Source organism: Macaca thibetana, chromosome 14 (genome assembly GCF_024542745.1).
Source record: "Macaca thibetana thibetana isolate TM-01 chromosome 14, ASM2454274v1, whole genome shotgun sequence".
Classification (NCBI taxonomy): Eukaryota; Metazoa; Chordata; class Mammalia; order Primates; family Cercopithecidae; genus Macaca; species Macaca thibetana.
In genome coordinates, this window is record NC_065591.1 from 152,968 (window position 1) to 173,026 (window position 20,059).

The following is a 20,059-nucleotide window of genomic DNA, read 5'->3' on the forward strand; positions in this document are numbered from 1 at the left end:
CTGTTGTTTATAAATTGGTGAATTAGCCGGGGACCAATGAGGTGTGGAATAAATTCTTGAGGATCAAATTACTTTATAGCAGGGTGGGAGAAAAGGCTGAAGGTTAAAAGGGAGGAGCTTCCTCATCAGAAACTCGTCAGGATTAGTGACTTCCTAAGTCTTGCGTTTAGGGGACCCTGAGGATTTTACCCAGGCTTGGATTCTCTCCACCCCAGGTCAGCAGGTGCAGGACCTCACTGTCCCAGTTCAGGGCCCCTGCCAGGCCCCCACTGGGGCCTTCACACTCCAGGCGCCAGGACAATCCCCCCAAAACCCTCACCTCATTTGTCACAGGCCTCGTCTCCTGAAATCCTTGCTCTTTTCCTGGGGCTGCAGTCCTGCTCTGTGCGGGTTTGGGGGCTAAACCTCCCAGGTCAGAGGCCTGGTGGCCAAAGTTTCCTGCCCCAAAGCAGCCCTCCAGGCCCAGGAACGGGGACTCTGGGGAGCACTGACTGAAGAGGGGGCTGTGTTGAGACACAGTGAGGATTCCAGGGCCTGTCGGGGGAGCTTTGGAGCACAGGACACACTTGAGCCACCCCTACCTCCTGGGTCCCAGCATTTCCCATGGCTTTGGTTGGGTGGGTGCTAGGCGTTGGGTCGCAACCATGCAGGAGAGACCTGGAGGGTTGACAAAACCAAGTCTGGGGTTGTCAGGTCTGGGGGCCCCTTCACAGGGACATAGAATTGTCAACTGAGTAGCAGGAGGGAGCCCTCAGGCACAAGGATCATGAATTACAATTGCAAATTACATAAAGTTCTTAAGTTCTCTTTCTGCTTTCTTTTCTGCCTGCTTTAAGTCTGCTGTTACTTTTCTACAGAGATAAAATCACTGTTTGCATCCAACCATTTCTTTTTATTGTTTGTGTAAACCAATGAATTTGTATGACTATCTCATGGCTGGAGTTCTGAAGTAAAAGCCATACTTTTGCTTGAGTGTGTATGTGTGTTTATGTGTGCATACACATGTTTCGTTACATGTTTTTGGCCACAAGTTACCAAATTTAGCTTAAACTTATAGAGTACTCATAAATTAAATAAAAAGCCTAAATGCTTTTCACATTCATGTGACATAAGTAAAATCTTTAATAAGCTAGCTTTAAAATTACTGGTAATGTTAGAAATTGTAGCAGGACGAGTCACAGACAAAACCCTCAGACACCAAGTTGTGGAAGGAAAGGGCTTTATTTGGCCTTTATTCAGACGGGAGCATTAGCAGACTTCCATCTCAAAAGCTGAGCTCCAAAACCATCAGCCCCTCCCTACCCATTGCAGCCAAAAAAAAAAAAAAAAGAACTCGCCATCGCCCTTGCTTGGAGTCACTGCTGGGCCTCCCCATTTCGCACACCAACCCCGCCACCCTCCACCCAATCCCCAACAGGCCACTGCCAGCCCCAACCACATCCCAGGCCACTTAGACCGGCAAGCCAGGGGTGGATGTGGATGGAGCCTGCTCTGAGATATCCAGGGCTGCCTAAACAAACTCCCTGCAAGGCTTTGTGACCTCCTATCAAAGGCCACACGTGACTGCAGAGTGGGGTGCAGCTTCAATTTCCTGTGGAAGGTGTTTTGTGGTTTAGGGAGGAAGACACTGCAGGGCACAAGAGGGAGGCAGGATTCTGAGGGGCAGGCATGGAAATGAAACCACCCTTTCCAAAGTCATCATTGAGAGTATGACGACAGTGAAGGAGGTCTGACCTAACCGACTCCGTCTGGCTCCTAACCTCCAAGCTGTCCTTGCTCATCCCTGGGCTTCGCCTAAACTAATCTGGGGAGAAGCGTTTATCGATGAAGGCTGACCAAGCCCCCTTCTTGCCTGGGGACTAGTTTGCCTTTGCAGGACTAACACATTAGCCGCAGGATTAGAAATGATGGTTTAGGAGTCACGCAGCTGGAGGATGGAAGATTCTGACCCCGCCAGCCCCCAAGTTGCTCCCGAGGCTCACAGCACGACTGTAGAACCTAGGATCAGAGTCTGAGATACTTTACAGACCTGTGCACTCAATGGATCAGCCGCCACCACCCAGACCCACAATCTGGCTCCCCTGGTCCTGTGGCCCCTACCCAGGAACTGGGTTAGGGTTGGGAAGACAGCTTCGACCCCCCAAGGCTTCATCTCCAACCGGCCCGGTCAGCACTCCTGACTCACTGGCCGCCTCCCCACCAAATCATCCTTCAAAACGCGGATCCTCACGTTTTGGGGGAGACGGATTTGAGTAATAACAAAACTCGGGTCTCCCCTGCAGCCGGCTCTGCGCGAATTCCACCTTCCTTATTGCAAGTCCCCTGCCTCGATGCGACCAACGGGCTCTGTCCCGGAGCGCAAAGAGAACCCATTATGGGGTCACAGGACCGGGCTCCCGGGGTGATTCCCGGACCACCAAGTCCTCCCACAGGTCACTCCTGGATTCAGGCTGGAGCCCCTGCCCAGGGAGGGGCCCCGGAGACGCGGAAATCGGACCCCCCGCGGGTGAAGGGGAGGTGGGAGCCCCAGAGCGGGGCCGGAAGGCTCGGCCGGGGACGTGCCCGAGGGGGAGGAGAGGGACGCCCGTGCTCGTCAGGCGCTGCGGGTCTCGGGGTCCGCGCCCCGCGCACCCCCCGGGGTCCGGGCTGCGGGCGGAGCCTCCTCCGGGACCTGCACCTGCGCCGGCCGCCGCCAGGGGCGCCGCTGAGCTCCCGCCTCCGCCGCTTCTCCCTCCCCGCCCGGCGGGGCCGCGCGCCTCCCGCCCGGGCCCACTTCGGAGTTCGCCGCCTTTGGAACTCACGTCCGGGAGACCCCCGAGGGGAGAGGGCGCCTGGACCCCTGGGCCGAGAGCGCGGCTCCGGGTCTGGGGCGGGTGCGGGTGGGGAGGGGGAGTAGATCCACACCTGGAGTCGGGGGCGGACGGCGGGGCGGGCGCGCGTGGCCACCCCAGCTCCCACCGCGGCTGCCCACGGGGCACCCCAGACGCCCACACCGGAGACCGAACCGGGGAAGGGAGCTGTAACCAGGTCGGGGCGGGGGAGTCTGTCCAGGGGTCAGACCCGGGTGGAGGGAACTTCCATGAGGGCAGCTCCTCTGCTCCTGTGCTGCCCCCACCGCGGGGGATCAGGGACGATGCCCGCCGGACTGGAGGCGGCAGTTGCCACGAAGCAGCACCTGGGTCACCCAGGAGGGGCTACGAGGCCCGGGGCTCCTTCAGCTGCTGCCCTGGGCACAAAGCCCCCTCGCTCCCACAGGGCCTGAGCCGCCCACATGTGCAGGACTGGCTGCTCCAGACAGCTCGGTGCTCCCTCCACCCCGAGGAAGTAAAGCCAGGTCCCCAGCACCACAGAGCAGGGCCTGGGAGCAGCTGGGGAGCCGGTGCCACCTTGCCCTTTCCTAGCGCTGCTGGGGGCTCAAGCCCTTCCCTCTGTCCTCAGCCTACAGCCTGGACTGCTGACAGGCCAAGAGAGCATCCTTGGGCCCAGGGTGTCCCCGACTCAGCCCTGACGTTGCCGAAAAGAGCCCACCTTGAGTCGGAGCTGAGACTTCCAGGACACAGGAACTCCTCCCAGGGTCCTGGATCCAGCTGCTGCCCACAGCAGGAGGCCGGAAACCAGAAGGCCTGAGCACTTGCCCGGTCCCCAAGAGCTGCCCAGGCCAGAAGGCGCAGTGCAGGGGCTGACCACACTGCTAGGTCTCAGATCCACGCTCAGGACCCAGAGCAGGACCCCTCCCCAGGTGAAGTCGCAGCGGCACCAGAAACATGTACACTTTATTGAATGCAGTTGTAGAAAAGTGTGTGAGGATAAAGGGCTGATACAGGACTCGGCTCTGGGGGCAGGGCGAGGAATGGAAGGTGGAGCACGTGGGACACAGGTTATGGGCAGAGCTCCTGGCCTGAATGATGTCTCCTGACCTATTGATGGGCTTGGAAGATCAATACTGGGACGACAATGAGCAGAATGGTCATGAGGATGCCCAAAATCAGGGCCCAGATGTTCAGGCACTTGGCGGTGGAAGCATAGGCCTGGGCCCCAGTCAGGTCGCCAACCATCTTCCTGTCCCTAGACTGGAGGAGAAGAGATGGTGAGGGGACCAGGATCCCTCAGCTGAGAGCCATGTGCTGTGGCTCCCACTCCCCCCGGCTCCTCCCCACTCTGAGATCAGGGACCACCCTCTCCCCTTCCTCACTCAGGCTCAGACTCCCCAGGGGCCTCGGGGCTCATCCTCCTTCTGCCTGGGCCCCAGCACAGGCTGTTCTCCCCACCACGGGGTGAAGTCGCCTGTGAGTTCCCTTCTCACTTTCTGGGAGAGCCTGGGTGCCAGTCTGGAAGGTGAGGGTGTAATTTCTGGTATTGGGCTGTAGGGAGAATTGCTCTGGGCTAGTGGATCGCTGGGGACAAACTCTGAGCCAGCCAGCCTCCTGGAGCCTCCTCCTAGACCTGCACTGGGCGGATTCCCCAAGCCACACACACACACAGATCACACAGACAAAGCTACTGACGTGGGCGCACACGGGACAGAGGTGCACACAAACTCACACAGGGACACATGAGTCCCCACCCCAGGCAGCTTCTGGGCAGGTGGAGCTCCAGGCTCACCGGGACCCTCTGAGCGTTCCCTGGGGCCATACGCACCTTCACGGAGTAGGCAAACGCTATGAAGCCCAGGCAGCAGGGGTTCATGAAGAGGGTGTTGAACAGGGACCAGACAACATGGTCAGGCACGGAGGTCTCGCTGCGGATATGGATCACGGTGGATGTCGGGGGAGCAGGGTTGTGGGGCGCCCCCATCATAGCCACATCGTGCTCTTCCTTGAGCATCTCATAGTTGGGAGGCTGGCCGCTGTTCACAGGAGAGAAGAAGGTTTGGACCGTGTGGTTCATGGTGTCCTGTGAAGGCCAGCGGTGGTCGGGTTAGTGGGATCGTTCTCAGTGGGCCCTCCCTTTCCCCAGTAGTTTCGATTTCTCAACCATTTCCTTTTCCTGGCATTTGTCAAATTGGGACTTGGCCGGGGCCAGATGAGGGCGGAACAAATTCCTGAGGATCAAATTACTTTAGGACGGGGAGGAAGGAGGGGCTGAGGGCTGAGGGGCTTCCTCTCTAGAGCCCAAGTGAGCACATTTCTCATCTTGTTAGGGGTGTGGGGGTCCTGGAGACTTCCCCTACGTTGGGAGTCTCCACACCGCAGGCCAGCAGCTGCAGGACCTCACTGTTCTGGTTCAGGGCTCCTGCCAGGCCTGTGCTGGTGCCTCCACACGCCAGGTCCCACAGCAGTTCCCCCAAAGCCCTCGCCTCACTTGTCACAGGCCTCATCTGCTGAAATGCCTTGTCCTTTCCTGGGGTTGCAGTCCTGCTCCGTGCGGGTGTGGGGGCTAAAAGTCCCCGTGTCTCCTGGTGCAGGTCAGAGGCCTGGCGGCCAGTGCTGCCTGTCCCAAAGGAGCCCTCCAGGCCCAGGAACGGGGACTCTGGGGAGCACTGACGGAAGAGGGGGCTGTGGGATGCCAGTGGCAGAGGCCTGGATGGTGGAGTTAGGAGCCATGGCCCTTTACCCTGGAGGACTACCTGGGTGAAGGCTCCCAGACCCGCTCCACGCGGCCCAGCGGCACCCACGCTGCCCAGAGCTCTGGGTGTCTGGTCCCTGGGGCGCCCTCCAGATCTCCAGGTTCTGATCATCTCTGCCTCTTCCCTGGGTCCTCACACGGGTGCCAGCTGCTTCCTGCAGTTGCCGCCTGTTTTTCTCATGAACCGGTTTGTGCCTCTGAGCAGCTCCTGAGGTTACGTCCTCCCTGTGGAAACACCTTGTGTGGCCTCTGGGTTTCTTCCTGGACCCTCCTTGGCAGAGGCTACTGCGGCAAACTGAGCTGATGCTGTGCACTTGGCTGGTCAGAGGGGGCAGTGTGGGCAGGGCTGGCAGGGGAGGGGTCACAGGGGCAGGAGCGTGGCCTGCAGGCCTGTGTGCAGCGCGACCTGTTTAATTCCTGATGTGCCACATGGGCCCATTTTCCTTTGCCCACCAGGCCAGACTCCCCAGAGGACATCGCTGCAGGTGGAACTTGCAGAGATGGGCGGCTGCTCACCCTGCTGTAGCCTTTCACCGCAGCGGGTGGTCAGGTCCACATCAGTGACCTCCGGAGCTCACATGACCGTAGCGTGCAGCCGTGTAATTGCAGAGTGATGTGTTTGAGTAATGATGACTTTGGCTCTATAGGATAAATTTTATTGATAATTTATAAGATTTAACTTTAACAATGGCTGTGATAACCAACAACTCACAGTGTGTCTTGATGTTGAACACCTTTGCTACGGGATGTTTTCCAGGCCACGCAGCAGTGATTGTATTCACATAGTATAATTTTTTTTTTTTTTAATTGGGTTGGAGTCTTGCTCTGTCACCCAGGCTGGAGTACAGTGGCCGGATCTCAGCTCACTGCAAGCTCCGCCTCCCGGGTTCACGCCATTCTCCTGCCTCAGCCTCCCGAGTAGCTGGGACTACAGGCGCCCGCCACCTCGCCCGGCTAGTTTTTTGTATTTTTAGTGGAGAAGGGGTTTCATTGTGTTAGCCAGGATGGTCTCGAGCTCCTGACCTCATGATCCGCCCACCTCGGCCTCCCAAAGTGCTGGGATTACAGGCGTGAACTACCGCGCCCGACCCACATAGTATAATTTTTTTTTATTTTTGAGATGGAGTTTCACTCCTGTTGCCCAAGCTGGAGTGAGGTGGTGACATCTCGGCTCACTGCAACCTCCGCCTCCTGTGTTCAAGTGATTCTCCTGCCTCAGCCTCCCGAGTAACTGGGACTACAGGCGCCCGCCACCACGGCTTATTTTTGTATTTTTGGTAGAGATGGAGTTTCACCATATTGGCCAGGCTGGTCTCGAACTCCTGACCTTGTGATCCGCCTGCCTCGACCTCCCAAAGTGCTGGGATTTCAGGCATGAGCCACCGCGCCCGGCCACCACGTAGTAAAATATTAACATCTCATACTAAATGCCGACTTGCAGGAGTCAGTCCTCAGGCCCAGCTGCCTAAGTGCTCTTCTTTCTGTCGGACAGAGTTTGTTCTAAGGAGCCATGTCCAGGCTTCCACTCGCCTTCTATCTCGGGCCTTGTCTCCCTGCAACACAGGATGGCCTGGCTTCTGTGTCTGGCTCTGCCATGGGGACACCATGGTCTAAAGCTCCCCTCACCGAGTGGAGTTCAGTGCCGTCGAGATCCTACTTGCTCCCTCACCCACGGCTGACGCATGGAGCCCCAGGCTCTGAGTTCTGCCTCCTCCATCTTCTGGTCCCCCGGGATTCTCACTGCAGCCCTGGACATGAACGGAGGGACAGGCCTTGGGAAAAAGTGGTGCGGGACCCGGTCAGGGCAGCCTGCCTGTTCCATCCGCGTGCTCTGATTCCATGCTGGGAGGAGGCATTGGTGCTGGTCCACCACCTGCTCTTACTCAGTGGGTCTGACAGGGCCCTGCTGGTGGCACACGGTTCTGCCGCAGGCTCTCGTGGTGTTCCCTGTCCATCTTTGGCAACAGAATAGAAAAGATTGCATTTGCCAGATCAGTGTCCACATCTCCCAGCCTCCAGGCCGACTTGATCTCCACCCGGCGGTCAGCTGCCACTGGGCTACACTGGGTTGGTCTGCACCAATCCCCTCCACCCGCCGGGGACCCTGGGTCCTGCGGGGCCAGACTGCTAAGAAAGGGAGGACGACCGGGGACCAGGGCCCTGCACCCACCAGGCTCCGAGGGTGCCACTTACTTCTGTCCCTTCCCAGATGAGACGTTGCTTTCGGTTGACTCTCCCAGCTGGGGCGAGAGGGGAAGCAGTTTCAGAGACTCCACCTGCCTCTCTCCCATGCAATAGCTGCTGCCCGCCAGGCCACTGACGGCACGAGGGGCTGTGCCCACCCCCATTTCTCCCAACTACACATTTTGGGAATGGGAAATGCCTGGGGGGACGGGTCCCTGGGCCAGGGCCCCACTGATCCCTTGGCTCCCCGTGTCCCTCGCGGGCCAGTGGCCAGGACGATGTTTTCTGAGTCAGGGTCCTGGCCTGTCCCCTGTATCCAGTGTGGCCTGAGATGTCTGGGATGCCCTTTCCTCAGGGCCCGTGATCCGAGTGCACGGCCACAAGCTGCTCGGGAAGGACTGAGGGATGTGAGGATCCTGGGGCCTCCGGCCTCACTGAGAGGATGGGCCGGGGCGGAAGACGCGCTGGCGTCTGGAGGGACCAGGTCCTGAGTGGTGATGGTGTCACCTGTGGCCTGCTCTGCCGCGGGCTCCTGGGCCGGTGGGAGCTGGGAGCAGCCCTGTTGGCCTCCTCCTCTTTCCCTGTGGGGACAGCGTCTTTCCAGACATCTGGGGACTCTGCTGGCAGATGTTGTGGGGGCTGCTCTCACTTGCGTTAGGAGGGGACTACTCTCCACCTGGGATCTTTTCGTCTCCGAGCCATCAGGCCCCTCTTCCGAAGGAGGTCAGTCCCAGTCGGGGCAGGGAGGCCTCCGCGGACGGATCGTCCTGTGTGGCTGGCACACTCCCAGCTGCGACCTTGGCGCGGGGGGGTGCCCTGGCCCTCCCTGGCCTGCTGGTGGGTTTCCCAGCCTCAGAGACAGCATCCTGGATTCAGGCTGAACCCCTGCCCAGGGAGGGGCCCAGGGGACACAGAAATCGGGGCCCTTCGCGGGGGAAGAGGGGGTGGGAGCGGCAGAGGAGGGCAGGAAGCCTCGGTGAGGGGCGTGCCCGAGGGGGAGGAGAGGGGTTCCCGTCCTCGCCAGGTGCTGCAGGTCTCAGGGTCCGCATCCCGCCAACCCACGGTGCCCCAGGAGCTGCACACGAGCACGCGCCCGTCCGTAAGAGCTGCACAGAGGCCGGAAGGGGCACGGCAGGGACTGACCACTCTGCTTAGTCTCAGAACCACACTCTGGACCCTCAACAGGACCCTCCCCAGGTGAAGAGGCAGCAGCACTGTTGTGGGATTCAGGAGGAGGAGAGAGAGACCTCACGTTAAAATAGGAGAATCTTCTATTAAGTACACTCAGGCCCAGCAGACTCACGTACAAAGACTGAGCCCAGAACAAAGACAGCATCTGACTTTTATACTCACTTCACAGAAGGGCAGGGCTAGCTTACAGCGGTGTGAAAGCCGGGATACAGCAGCAGGACAAAGACAGGATCGCACGTGACCGCTGCCAGGCAACCCAGATGTCCGTATCTAGGCTCGTCTGGGCACGGGCTTATCCTGTAACCCTCACTGTGGTGCCCAGGCAGCTGGAGTTCAGGCCTGCTCAGGCTTCACGTGACCGTTGTTGTACTTCTTAGATAAAACAGAATACTTAAAGTCACTAGTTACAGAGAACAGGAATCTATAAACTCATTCCATAAAACTAAGGAAAATCTGTTTTTTTCTTCTCCCTGTGTTGAGGGAGTGCTGGGAGAGTCTCCAGAGCACAGCAGATAATATTATCAAGACTCTGCCGGGGTCTGGCCTGTGCCTGTGGCTGCCTCTGGGACAGGTCAGCCTAATACAGGAAAACCTATTTCTCTTTCTTTTTCATTTTATTTTTATTTAATTTCCTGCCTCATTCCCTTCCCCTCTTTGAGGCCTTTTATTATTATTATTATTATTTGAGACAGAGTCTCACTCTGTCCCCAGGCTGGAGGGCAGTGGCGCGATCTCCGCTCACTGCAAGCTCCGCCTCCCGGGTTCCCGCCATTCTCCTGCCTCAGCCTCCCGAATAGCTGGGACCACAGGCGCCGCCACCGCGCCCGGCTAGTTTTTTGTATATTTAGTAGAGACGGGGTTTCACCATGTTAGCCAGGATGGTCTCGATCTCCTGACCTCGTGATCCGCCCTCCTTTGAGGCCTTTTATAAAAGAAGTTTACTGGAAGGCCTCAGTATTACTTAATTCTGAATGAAGAGACAGGTTTTCTTCTTTGGGCAAAGGTTGATATTTATGCAAAGCATTAGCTGAGGGGTAGTTTGCCTCGCTACTATTGCCTCTGCAGTTGCTTGAATGCTGCTGACAAGGAGAGGTAAGAAACATGTTAGGCAACTTCCTAGTATGGCCAGAGCAATGCCTGCTAAAGTCTTGAACCTTCCGTAAAATGAAAACTAGCATGGCCGGGCGCGGTGGCTCACGCCTGTAATCCCAGCGCTTTGAGAGGCCGAGGCGGGCGGATCACAAGGTCAGGAGATCGAGACCACGGTGAAACCCCGTCTCTACTAAAAATACAAAAAAAAAAACTAGCCGGGCGAGGTGGCGGGCGCCTGTAGTCCCAGCTACTCGGGAGGCTGAGGCAGGAGAATGGCGTGAACCCGGGAGGCGGAGCTTGCAGTGAGCCGAGATCGCGCCACTGCACTCCAGCCTGGGCGACAGAGCGAGACTCCGTCTCAAAAAAAAAAAAAAAAAAAAAGAAAACTAGCATCTCAAGAGAGAATCTGGAGGCTGCTTTTTCTAAGTGTGAACTAGAACATGGGCCGTTGATTTAATTCTTGCAGCTATTTCCATAACGGCCTTTTATTATCATCAATATCTAGGCAGCAATTTGTCAGGTTTAACTTTCCACACACTCCTTTCTCCAGGAGGCAGCCTACTTTGGTAAATGGGGTTTCTCATTTTTGTGGTTTGCTGGCACCGCAATGTATTTGTCCACAACAACATACATGTCCACAGACATGTATTTGCTGTCTCATTAGTGATGAGTTCAACTACTGCCCGCAAGTTTATGATGCGGTTAAGCATGTCAGTAGGAGGACGGTACCTCCATGGCCTACCTTGGCCCATAATATTGAATTATCCTTTCAGGGGCCCGATCTGTATCTTTCCAGTCTTCTATTTTTATGTCTTATGTTTACATCTCTTTTGTTCCTTTCTTTAGTTTCATCATAGACAGGATACCTTAAAGTTTCTCCTTGCTGCAGTGGGAATAAGAAGAAAGATGGTTTGATTGTTCCTTGTACACAGGCCCCTGCCCAGTTGGTGGGCAGCTACCGATAGGCCTGTGGCCTACAGATCCGACAGAAGCCAGAGGGCGTTTGCTAGGTGTTTGGTGCCTCTAGCTGATACCAGGAGCGGTTTAAAGAAGGAAAACGAGGCCAGGCACGGTGGCTTACGCCTGTAATCCCAGCACTTTGGGAGGCTGAGGCGGGCGGATCACGAGGTCAGGAGCTCGAGACCATCCTGGCTAACACGGTGAAACCCCGTCTCTACTAAAAATGCAAAAAATTAGCCAGGTGTGGCAGCCAGCGCCTGTAGTCCCAGCTACTTGGGAGGCTGAGGCAGGAGAATGGTGTCAACCTGGGAGGCGGAGGTTGCAGTGAGCCAAGGTCGCACCACTACACTCCAGCCTGGGCAACAGAGCGAGACTCCGTCTAAAAAAAAAAAAAAAAAAAAAACAAAAAAAAAAAACAGAAGGAAAACGAGAAAATGGGTTGCGGTCTGGCAACCTGGTTATATCTTTACTCGGCTTATTTTTCCCTTGCCACAAAGTTTTCTTTACCGTCTTGTTGGAATATTGTCGTAGACAGACTAATTCCCCTACTGGGTTTGTGAAGGCTTTTCCTCAGCAGGCAATGCACAGCCTCCTAATGAGAGGTGTTTTTAGGAGCCGGACACCTGAGCTTGGGAGCGCTGGTTTGGGGGAGGTAAGGGTTAAGGTAAAGTTCTCTCGAAGCAATAGCTTTTTTGCCTCCCAAGGCCACTGGTTCCTCTTGTTTGTCCTCCGGTGAGGAGATACCGGAGACACCTGGGCTGCCAGCTATGTCTGCAGCCAACTGTGCAGACAGATACTATAGTACTCCGTGGAACCGTGGATTACGGGGAAGGGTGAGCCTATGGGTGCTATCCAGCAAACATCGAAATGTAGAGATGTGACTCCCTTGTGGGAGACAGACGTTGGTCTGGTTTAAGAGACTTCTTTCCCTTGACCCGGTGCGAGTCTCAAACCAGGTCCCAGGTAAAAGCTTAGGATCATAGCACCCATGAGACTCGCCATTCTCTGAGTCAGACTGAATAGGTTGTCTGGTTGTACACACTAGTCCTTGGAGGGTTTTCTGTGCATTTATAGTATGTATGGCACAATAAAGTCTTTTTTTTTTTTTTTTTTTTGAGATGGAATCTCGCTCTGTCCCCCAGGCTGGAGTGCAGTGGTGCGATCTCCACTCACTGCAAGCTCCGCCTCCCGGGTTCACGCCATTCTCCTGCCTCAGCCTCCCGAGTAGCTGGGACTACAGGAGCCCGCTACTGCGCCCGGCTAGTTTTTTGTATTTTTAGTAGAGACGGGGTTTCACCGTGTTAGCCAGGATGGTCTCGATCTCCTGACCTCGCGATCCGCCCCCCTCGGCCTCCCAAAGTGCTGGGATTACAGGCGTGAGCCACCGCGCCCGGCCGGGAATAAAAGTCTTAACTGCTGTGTTTCTTATCAACGTAGTATGCATGCAGTGAGGGCGTCCTTCTATGGGTCCTTTTCCTTCTAGCATAGCTTTGGGGATCAGTAAAAGCAAAGCAAGAGTACATTCTTTTTTTTTTTGAGACAGAGTCTCGCTCTGTCATCCAGGCTGGAGTGCGATGGCGCGATCTCGGCTCACTGCAAGCTCCGCCTCCCGGGTTCCCACCATTCTCCTGCCTCAACCTCCCAAGTAGCTGGGACTACAGGCACCGGCCGCCACTCCCGGCTAATTTTTTGCATTTTTAGTAGAGACAGGGTTTCACCGTGTTAGCCAGGATGGTCTCTGTGGGGAAAAGAAAGATCAGACTGTTACTGTGTCTATATAGAAAGAAGTAGACATAAGACACTCCATTTTGTTCTGTATTTGAGATGCTGTTAATCTGTGACCCTACCCCCTACCTTGTCCTTGCAAGAGACATGGGCTGTGGTGACTCAAGGTTTAATGGATTTTGGGCTGTGCAGGATGTGCTTTGTTAAACAAATGCCTGAAGGCAGCTTGCTGGTTAAAAGTCATCACCATTCTCTTAATCTCAAGTACCCAGGGACACATACACTGCGGAAGGTCACAGGCACCTCTGCCTAGGAAAGCTAGGCATTGTCCACGGTTTCTCCCCATGTGATAGTCTGAAATATGGCCTCGTGGGAAGGGAAAGACCTGATCATCCCCCAGCCTGACACCCGTGAAGGGTCTGTGCTGAGGAGGACTAGTATAGAGGAAAGAAGGCCTCTTGGCGGTGGTTGGCAGTTGAGATAGAGAAAAGCATCTGTCTCCTGCCCGTTCCTGGGCCATGGAACATCTCCGTGTAAAACCCCATTGTGTGCTCTGTTTACTGAGAAAGGAGAAAACCGCCTTACGTCAAAAGGTGGGACTTGCTGGAGCAATGCTATTAAAAGGTTTATGGAGATGTTTGCATATGCATATCAAGGCACAGCATTTTCCTTTAAACCTATTCATGTCACAGAGAACTTTATTCATATGTCTTACTGCTGACTTTCTCCCTACAATGATCCTATTATCCTGCCACTCCCTTATCTTTAAGATGGTAAAGATAATTAACAATAAATACTAAGGAACTCAGAGACCGGTGCCGGCATGGGTCCTCGGTGTGCTGAGCGCCGATCCCCTGGGCCCACTTTTTCTGTATACTTTGTCTCTGTGTCTCATTTTTTTTCTCAGGTCTCTCGTTCCACCTAACGAGAAACGCCCACAGGTGTGGAGGGGCAGGCCACCCCTTCAGTCTCGATCTCCTGACCTCGTGATCCGCCCGCCCAGGCCTCCCAAAGTGCTGGGATTACAGGCGTGAGCCACCGCGCCCGGCCAAGAGTACATTCTTCTACCCAGCACGGACAGAAAAGGTGTTTTCCTGGAGGAGGAACCAGGAGTACGGGAGGAACATGAAAGTGGACGAGGAGTGTGACCGCTGAAGCACAGCGCCACAGGGAGGGGTTTAGGCCTCCGGGTGACTACACACAGGCCTGGATAATATCCAGCCTTCCACAAGAAGCCGGTGGAGCAGTGTTCCCCGACTCCTCCAAGGAAAGGAGACTCCCTTTCGCGGTCTGCTAAGTAACGGGTGTCTTCCCAGACACTGGCGTTACCGCTTGACCAAGGAGCCCTCACGCGGCCCTCATGCGGGCGTGACAGAGGGCTCACCTCTTGCCTTCTACGTCACTTCTCACCATGTCCCTTCAGCACCTGACCCTAGGCCCGTCGGTTATTCCTTGGTTATGTTAGTAATGCAGCCGGGCGCGGTGGCTCAAGCCTGTAATCCCAGCACTTTGGGAGGCCGAGGCGGGTGGATCACGAGGTCAGGAGATCGAGACCATCCTGGCTAACATGGTGAAACCCCGTCTCTACTAAAAATACAAAAAACTAGCCGGGCGTGGTGGCGGGCGCCTGTAGTCCCAGCTACTCGGAGGCTGAGGCAGGAGAATGGCGTGAACCCGGGAGGCGGAGCTTGCAGTGAGCCGAGATCACACCACTGCGCTCCAGCCTGGGTGACACAGCGCGAGACTCCGTCTCAAAAAAAAAAAAAAAAAAAAAGTAATGCAACAAAGAGTAATATTAAAAGCTAATGATTAATAATGTTTATAATAATGATTGATAATTGTCCATAGTCATCTCTATATCTAATTTGTATTACAACCGTTCTTGTTCTATTTTCTTTATTATACGGAAACAGTCTGTGCCTTCAGTCTCTTGCCTCGACCCCGGGTACTCCTCCGCCCACGTTCCCGGCACTGACGCGAGGAGGAGCAAGGCAGCCGGGTTTAGGGTATTCACAGTCGCTAAAGTCAGTTGATCGGCCTCCTGCACCCGTAGGGCAGTGGCAGCTACTGTTTAAAACAAGGAGGTCATCCAAGTGCCACAGAATCTAATTACCCGGGTAAGCACGCCGCTGGGCGATGCCGTGACCTTATGGCTTGAGTTAGAAGTTCTGTGGCCTCCCTTTCACTCGTGGACAAGCAAGAAGAAAAGCTTGGTTAGTTAGATCAGGCAGCCCTGAAGCTGGGACCTGAGGTAAGCCTTCTTTGATTTCTTTTTTTTTTTTTTTTTTTTTTTGAGACGGAGTCTCGCTCTGTCGCCCAGGCTGGAGTGCAGTGGCCAGATCTCAGCTCACTGCAAGCTCCGCCTCCCGGGTTCACGCCATTCTCCTGCCTCAGCCTCCCGAGTAGCTGGGACCACAGGCGCCGCCACCTCGCCCGGCTAATTTTTTGTGTTTTTTTTTTTTTTTAGTAGAGACGGGGTTTCGCCGTGTTAGCCAGGATGGTCTCGATCTCCTGACCTCGTGATCCGCCCGTCTCGGCCTCCCAAAGTGCTGGGATTACAGGCTTGAGCCACCGCGCCCGGCCTGATTTCTTTAAAAGCTTTCTCCTGGCCAGGCGCAACGAAGTGCCTGGAATCCCAGCACTACGGGAGGCTGAGGCGGGCGGATCACGAGGTCAGGAGATCGAGACCATCCTGGCTAACACGGTGAAACCCCGTCTCTACTAAAAAATACAAAAAACTAGCCGGGCGAGGTGGCGGGCGCCTGTAGTCCCAGCTACTTGGGAGGCTGAGGCAGGAGAATGGCGTGAACCCGGGAGGCGGAGCTTGCAGTGAGCTGAGATCCTGCCACTGCACTCCAGCCTGGGCGACAGAGCGAGACTCCGTCTCAAAAAAAAAAAAAAGAAAGAAAGAAAGCCTTCTCCTGGTCAGCCTCCTAGAGGAGCGTCTCCTTCTTTCCTCTTTGTGGCTTCATATAATGGCTTAGGCGTGAGCAAGAAATTTGGGATTCAAACGCAGCAGAACTTTGCTGCCTCTAGGAACCCTCTTATCTCTGACGCCGGGTGGTTGGAGAGGAAGGGAACAAACAGCTGCTTTCTGTTCACTGCTCTCCGTTCACTGCTCTCCGTTCACTGCTCTCCGTTCACTGCTAAGCCATCTTTCCTCTTGGCTTATATAGAAGCTTAAACACTGGACACTGTCAGGCAGATTTGAGCCTTTTTTCCTGACACTGTATCCTGCCTTCCACAGCACCAGAAACACCTGCACTTCACTGAATGCCGCTGTGGAAAAGTGTGTGAGGATAATGGGCTGATACAGGACGCGGCTCCGGGGGCAGGACCAGCAGTGGATGGCGAGTACCTGGGCGCTACTACTGGCCTTGGAGATTCTTTGTCGTCTGAGAAATTGCTTGGAATATTATCACAGAACTACTGGTGAAAGGATGGTGAGTGCAATTGTCACAAGGATACCCACAGTCAGGGCCCAGATGTTCAGGCACTTGGCGGTGGAGGCACAGGCCTGGGCTCCAGTCAGGTCGCCAACCGTCTTCCTGTCCCTAGACTGTGGGAGGAGACAGTGGGGGACCAGGATTCCTCAGCTGAGAGCCATGTGCTGTGGCTCCCACTCCCCCCGGCTCCTCCCCACTCTGAGATCAGGGACCACCTCCTCCCCTTCCTCATCCAGGCTCAGACTCTCCAGGAGCCTCAGGCTCATCCTCCTTCTGCCTGGGCCCCAGCACAGGCTGTTCTCCCCACCACGGGGTGAAGTCGCCTGTGAGTTCCCTTCTCACTTTCTGGGAGAGCCTGGGTGCCAGTCTGGAAGGTGAGGGTGTAATTTCTGGTATTGGGCTGTAGGGAGAATTGCTCTGGGCTAGTGGATCTCTGGGGACAAACTCTGAGCCAGCCAGCCTCCTGGAGCCTCCTCCTAGACCTGCACTGGGCGAATTCCCCAAGCCACACACACACAGATCACACAGACAAAGCTACTGACGTGGGCACACACGGGACAGAGGTGCACACAAACTCACACTCACAGGGACACACGAATCCCCACCCCGGGCAGCTTCTGGGCAGGTGGAGCTCCAGGCTCACCGGGACCCTCTGAGCATTCCCTGGGGCCATACGCACCTTCACGGAGTAGGCAAACGCTATGAAGCCCAGGCAGCAGGGGTTCATGAAGAGGGTGTTGAACAGGGACCAGACGACATGGTCGGGCACGGAGGTCTCGCTGCGGATGTGGGTCACGGCTGACTTCACACCGTGCTCCTCCTTGATCATGGCTCAGGTTTCCGGGAAGCTGATGTTTTTGGTGGTGACGAAGGCTTGGGAAGTGTGGTTCCTGCTCTCTTACACGACCGTTTGTGGAGTGACGTCTGGATGCCGGGCACCGTCTCTGGCAGGTCTTAGGTCTTCTCAGGCTCCTGGACCTGCTGGACTCAGGCGTTCTGCTTTCTTAGAAGTTTGTTTCCTGCTTGGAAATTTGTGAATTGTGTGAGGTCTGAGGAGGGGGTAACAAATTTCTGAACGTGAAGTTATACATTCAGGGCGGGCGGACGCACTGTGGGATAAGGAGCCTTCTCTCCAGGACCCCCGCAGGACAGCATCATGTGACTCCAGCTTCCTCTTGGAGGGGAGTCAGAGGCCCCTGTGAACTTTACTAGACCTGGGAGTCTCCTCACCTTACACCAGCAGTTGCAGGACCTCACTATTGGTTCGGGGTCCCTGCCAGGCCCCCGATGGGCCTCCACACTCCAGGCCCCACAGGGGGCCCCTCAAGCCCTCACCTCTCTTGCCACAGGCCTCCTCTGCCGAAATCTTCCCTTTCTTGGGGCTGCAGTTCTGCTCTATGTGGGTTCAGAGGCCCAAGCCTCCCTGTGTCTCCTGCTGCAGGTCACAGACCCAGTGGCCATTGCTGCCTGCCCCAAGCAGCCCTCCAGGCCCAGGACCGGGGACCGCGGGGAGCACTGACGGAAGCGGAGGCAGTCTTGGATACAGGGAGGATTCCAGGACCTGTGGGGGCAGTTTCAGTGCTCAGGGCTGACACGCGTGACCCCCTCCTTCCTCCTGCCTCCTTCCGGGGCCCCTTTGCTTTATAAAACACCACAGAGGTTGAGGGGACATGAGGGGCGGGGGTTCCTGGACTCAGGGCCACACCCCGTGGGGCCTGGGCAGGGCTCTAGGGCCCCACTGGCCAAGAGCTTACTGAGTTTACAGCACTTTCCTCCTCCTGCCTCAGCACCCCGTGGATAGGAGTGCAGTCTGAGCAGAGCAAAGTGAGGTCACTGGGTCAGCGGCTCCTGTGGCATCTGGCCAAGGACAATGTGCTGAAAAGTTTCCCTGGAAAAAATCAGAAACCAAACTGACCTCAGAAGAGGCCCCTGCGCCCTCCAGGAGGAAGTGGGAGTCACGTGAGGCCTGTCTTGATTGGGGTTCCTGGCGAGGAGCCCCCCTCTCCACCTGTCCCTAGGTGGGGGCTCCTGTTTCCGCTGCTCTGCTCTCTGAGATGCCCAGGGTCCCGTCCCCTCCCCACCCTACCCTGGATCCTGTCATCTTGTCACGGCCACCAGAGACCTGCTCCCTGCGCCACCTCAGACCGGACTCTGGGGTTGCCTGCACCTCCTCTGATCCTGCACCTCTGTGCAGCCTCTGGCCTGGCTGCTGCACTCTGGGGAGCTCCCTGTGGCCACCCTTGGAACGTGGCCAGTTCCGTTCTCAAACTGCTGTGAGGACAAAGCTCATGTTGGATTTTGAAGATTTGGTGAGAAAAAAATTTCTTTGTAAAATGTCACTATTTCATCAGTAGTATATTTTGTTGATGATATGGTGAGGTAGTATTTTGGATATATTTGTTTAAGTAGATTGCCGGCCAGGCATGGTGGCTCACTCCTGTAATCCCAGCACTGGGAGGCCAAGGCAGGAGGATCACTTGAGGCCAGTGGTTGAGGCTGCCATGAGCTGTGATGGTGCCACTGCACTCCAGCGTGGATGACAGAGATCCTGCCTCTAAAAACAAGTAATTAAAATTAAATCAGTACATATTTTTTTTTGAGATGGAGTCTCGCTCTGTCACCCGGGCTGGAGTGCAGTGGTGTGATCTCGGCTCACTGCAACCTCTGCCTTCTGGGTTCACACCATTCTCCTGCCTCAGCCTCCCAAGTAACTGGGACTACAGGCGCCCACCACCACGCCTGGCTAATTTTCTGTATTTTTAGTAGAGACGAGGTTTTACCGTGTTAGCCAGGATGGTCTCGATCTCCTGACCTCGTGATCCACCCACCTCGGCCTCCCAAAGTGCTGGGATTACAGGCGTGAGCCACCACGCCTGGCCTATCTTCTTTTTTTTTTTTTTTTTTGAGACGGAGTCTCGCTCTGTCACCCAGGCTGGAGTGCAGTGGCCGGATCTCAGCTCACTGCAAGCTCCGCCTCCCGGGTTCACGCCATTCTCCTGCCTCAGCCTCCCGAGTAGCTGGGACTACAGGCGCCGCCACCTCGCCCGGCTAAGTTTTTGTATTTTTAGTAGAGACGGGGTTTCACTGTGTTAGCCAGGATGGTCTCCATCTCCTGACCTCGTGATCCGCCCGTCTCGGCCTCCCAAAGTGCTGGGATTACAGGCTTGAGCCACCGCGCCCGGCCTATCTTCTTCCTTTCTAAGTAAGTGAAGGAAATAATGTATACAGTGGTCCATTTCCAAGACAAAGTGCTTTACATCAGCTTAGGTCAGCAAACCACAGAAGAAACAGGATATACTAGGCCCCTGCTTGGATAGCTGATGCCTTCTTGTCAGTCTCCCTGTCCCTCCCCTTCTCCCTCCACTTAGTTGCCCTCAGGCAAATCAAGGAAGTTTAGTCTGAGATGAAAGTTTACTAGCTTGCAAAATAGCTCGGTTCATCCGTCCGTATCCGCCTGCCCAGCTGCTTAGGTCATAAGTCAAATAAATACACAAGGAGCCCCTGATCTGACTGGGATTGCAATGCATTGTGGGCCGCAACAAAATGCAGCAGGACAACCCTAAAGCAAACACCTAAAGCCCCTGCCCAACAACCAATAGGAAGGCAGTGACCTCACAGTGCTCGGCCTATGAGGAGCTGGGGGAGGGGCCTGCACACTGGGGATAAATGGCTTGTTCTGTACTGTGTGGGCCCATCAGATGCCTGATCTCAAAAGACCATCATTAAAAGTCTCACTTTTGGCCGGGCGCGGTGGCTCACGCCTGTCATCCTAGCACTTTGGGAGGCCGAGACGGGCGGATCACGAGGTCAGAAGATCGAGACCATCCTGGCTAACACGGTGAAACCCCGTCTCTACTAAAAATACAAAAAACTAGCCGGGCGAGGTGGCGGGCGTC

The 20,059-nt window shown here is 55.6% G+C and overlaps 3 protein-coding genes across 6 annotated transcripts in view; all 3 read right to left on the reverse strand.

Moving 5' to 3' along the window:
• Positions 1-20,059, reverse strand: part of LOC126936564 (interferon-induced transmembrane protein 1) — a 135,262-nt gene that overhangs the window by 1,243 nt on the left and 113,960 nt on the right. The gene's annotated exons all lie outside the window — the stretch shown is intronic.
• LOC126936561 (interferon-induced transmembrane protein 3-like) lies at positions 3,755-5,859 on the reverse strand. Its single transcript, XM_050759300.1, has 3 exons — positions 5,567-5,859; positions 4,639-4,893; positions 3,755-4,070 (listed from the first exon to the last, which is right to left on the reverse strand). Exons 1-3 carry the CDS (start codon positions 5,675-5,677, stop codon positions 3,918-3,920), a joined length of 519 nt encoding a protein of 172 aa, XP_050615257.1. The 5' UTR covers positions 5,678-5,859; the 3' UTR covers positions 3,755-3,917.
• LOC126936565 (interferon-induced transmembrane protein 3-like) lies at positions 16,136-17,795 on the reverse strand. Its single transcript, XM_050759308.1, has 2 exons — positions 16,843-17,795; positions 16,136-16,276 (listed from the first exon to the last, which is right to left on the reverse strand). Exons 1-2 carry the CDS (start codon positions 16,990-16,992, stop codon positions 16,136-16,138), a joined length of 291 nt encoding a protein of 96 aa, XP_050615265.1. The 5' UTR covers positions 16,993-17,795.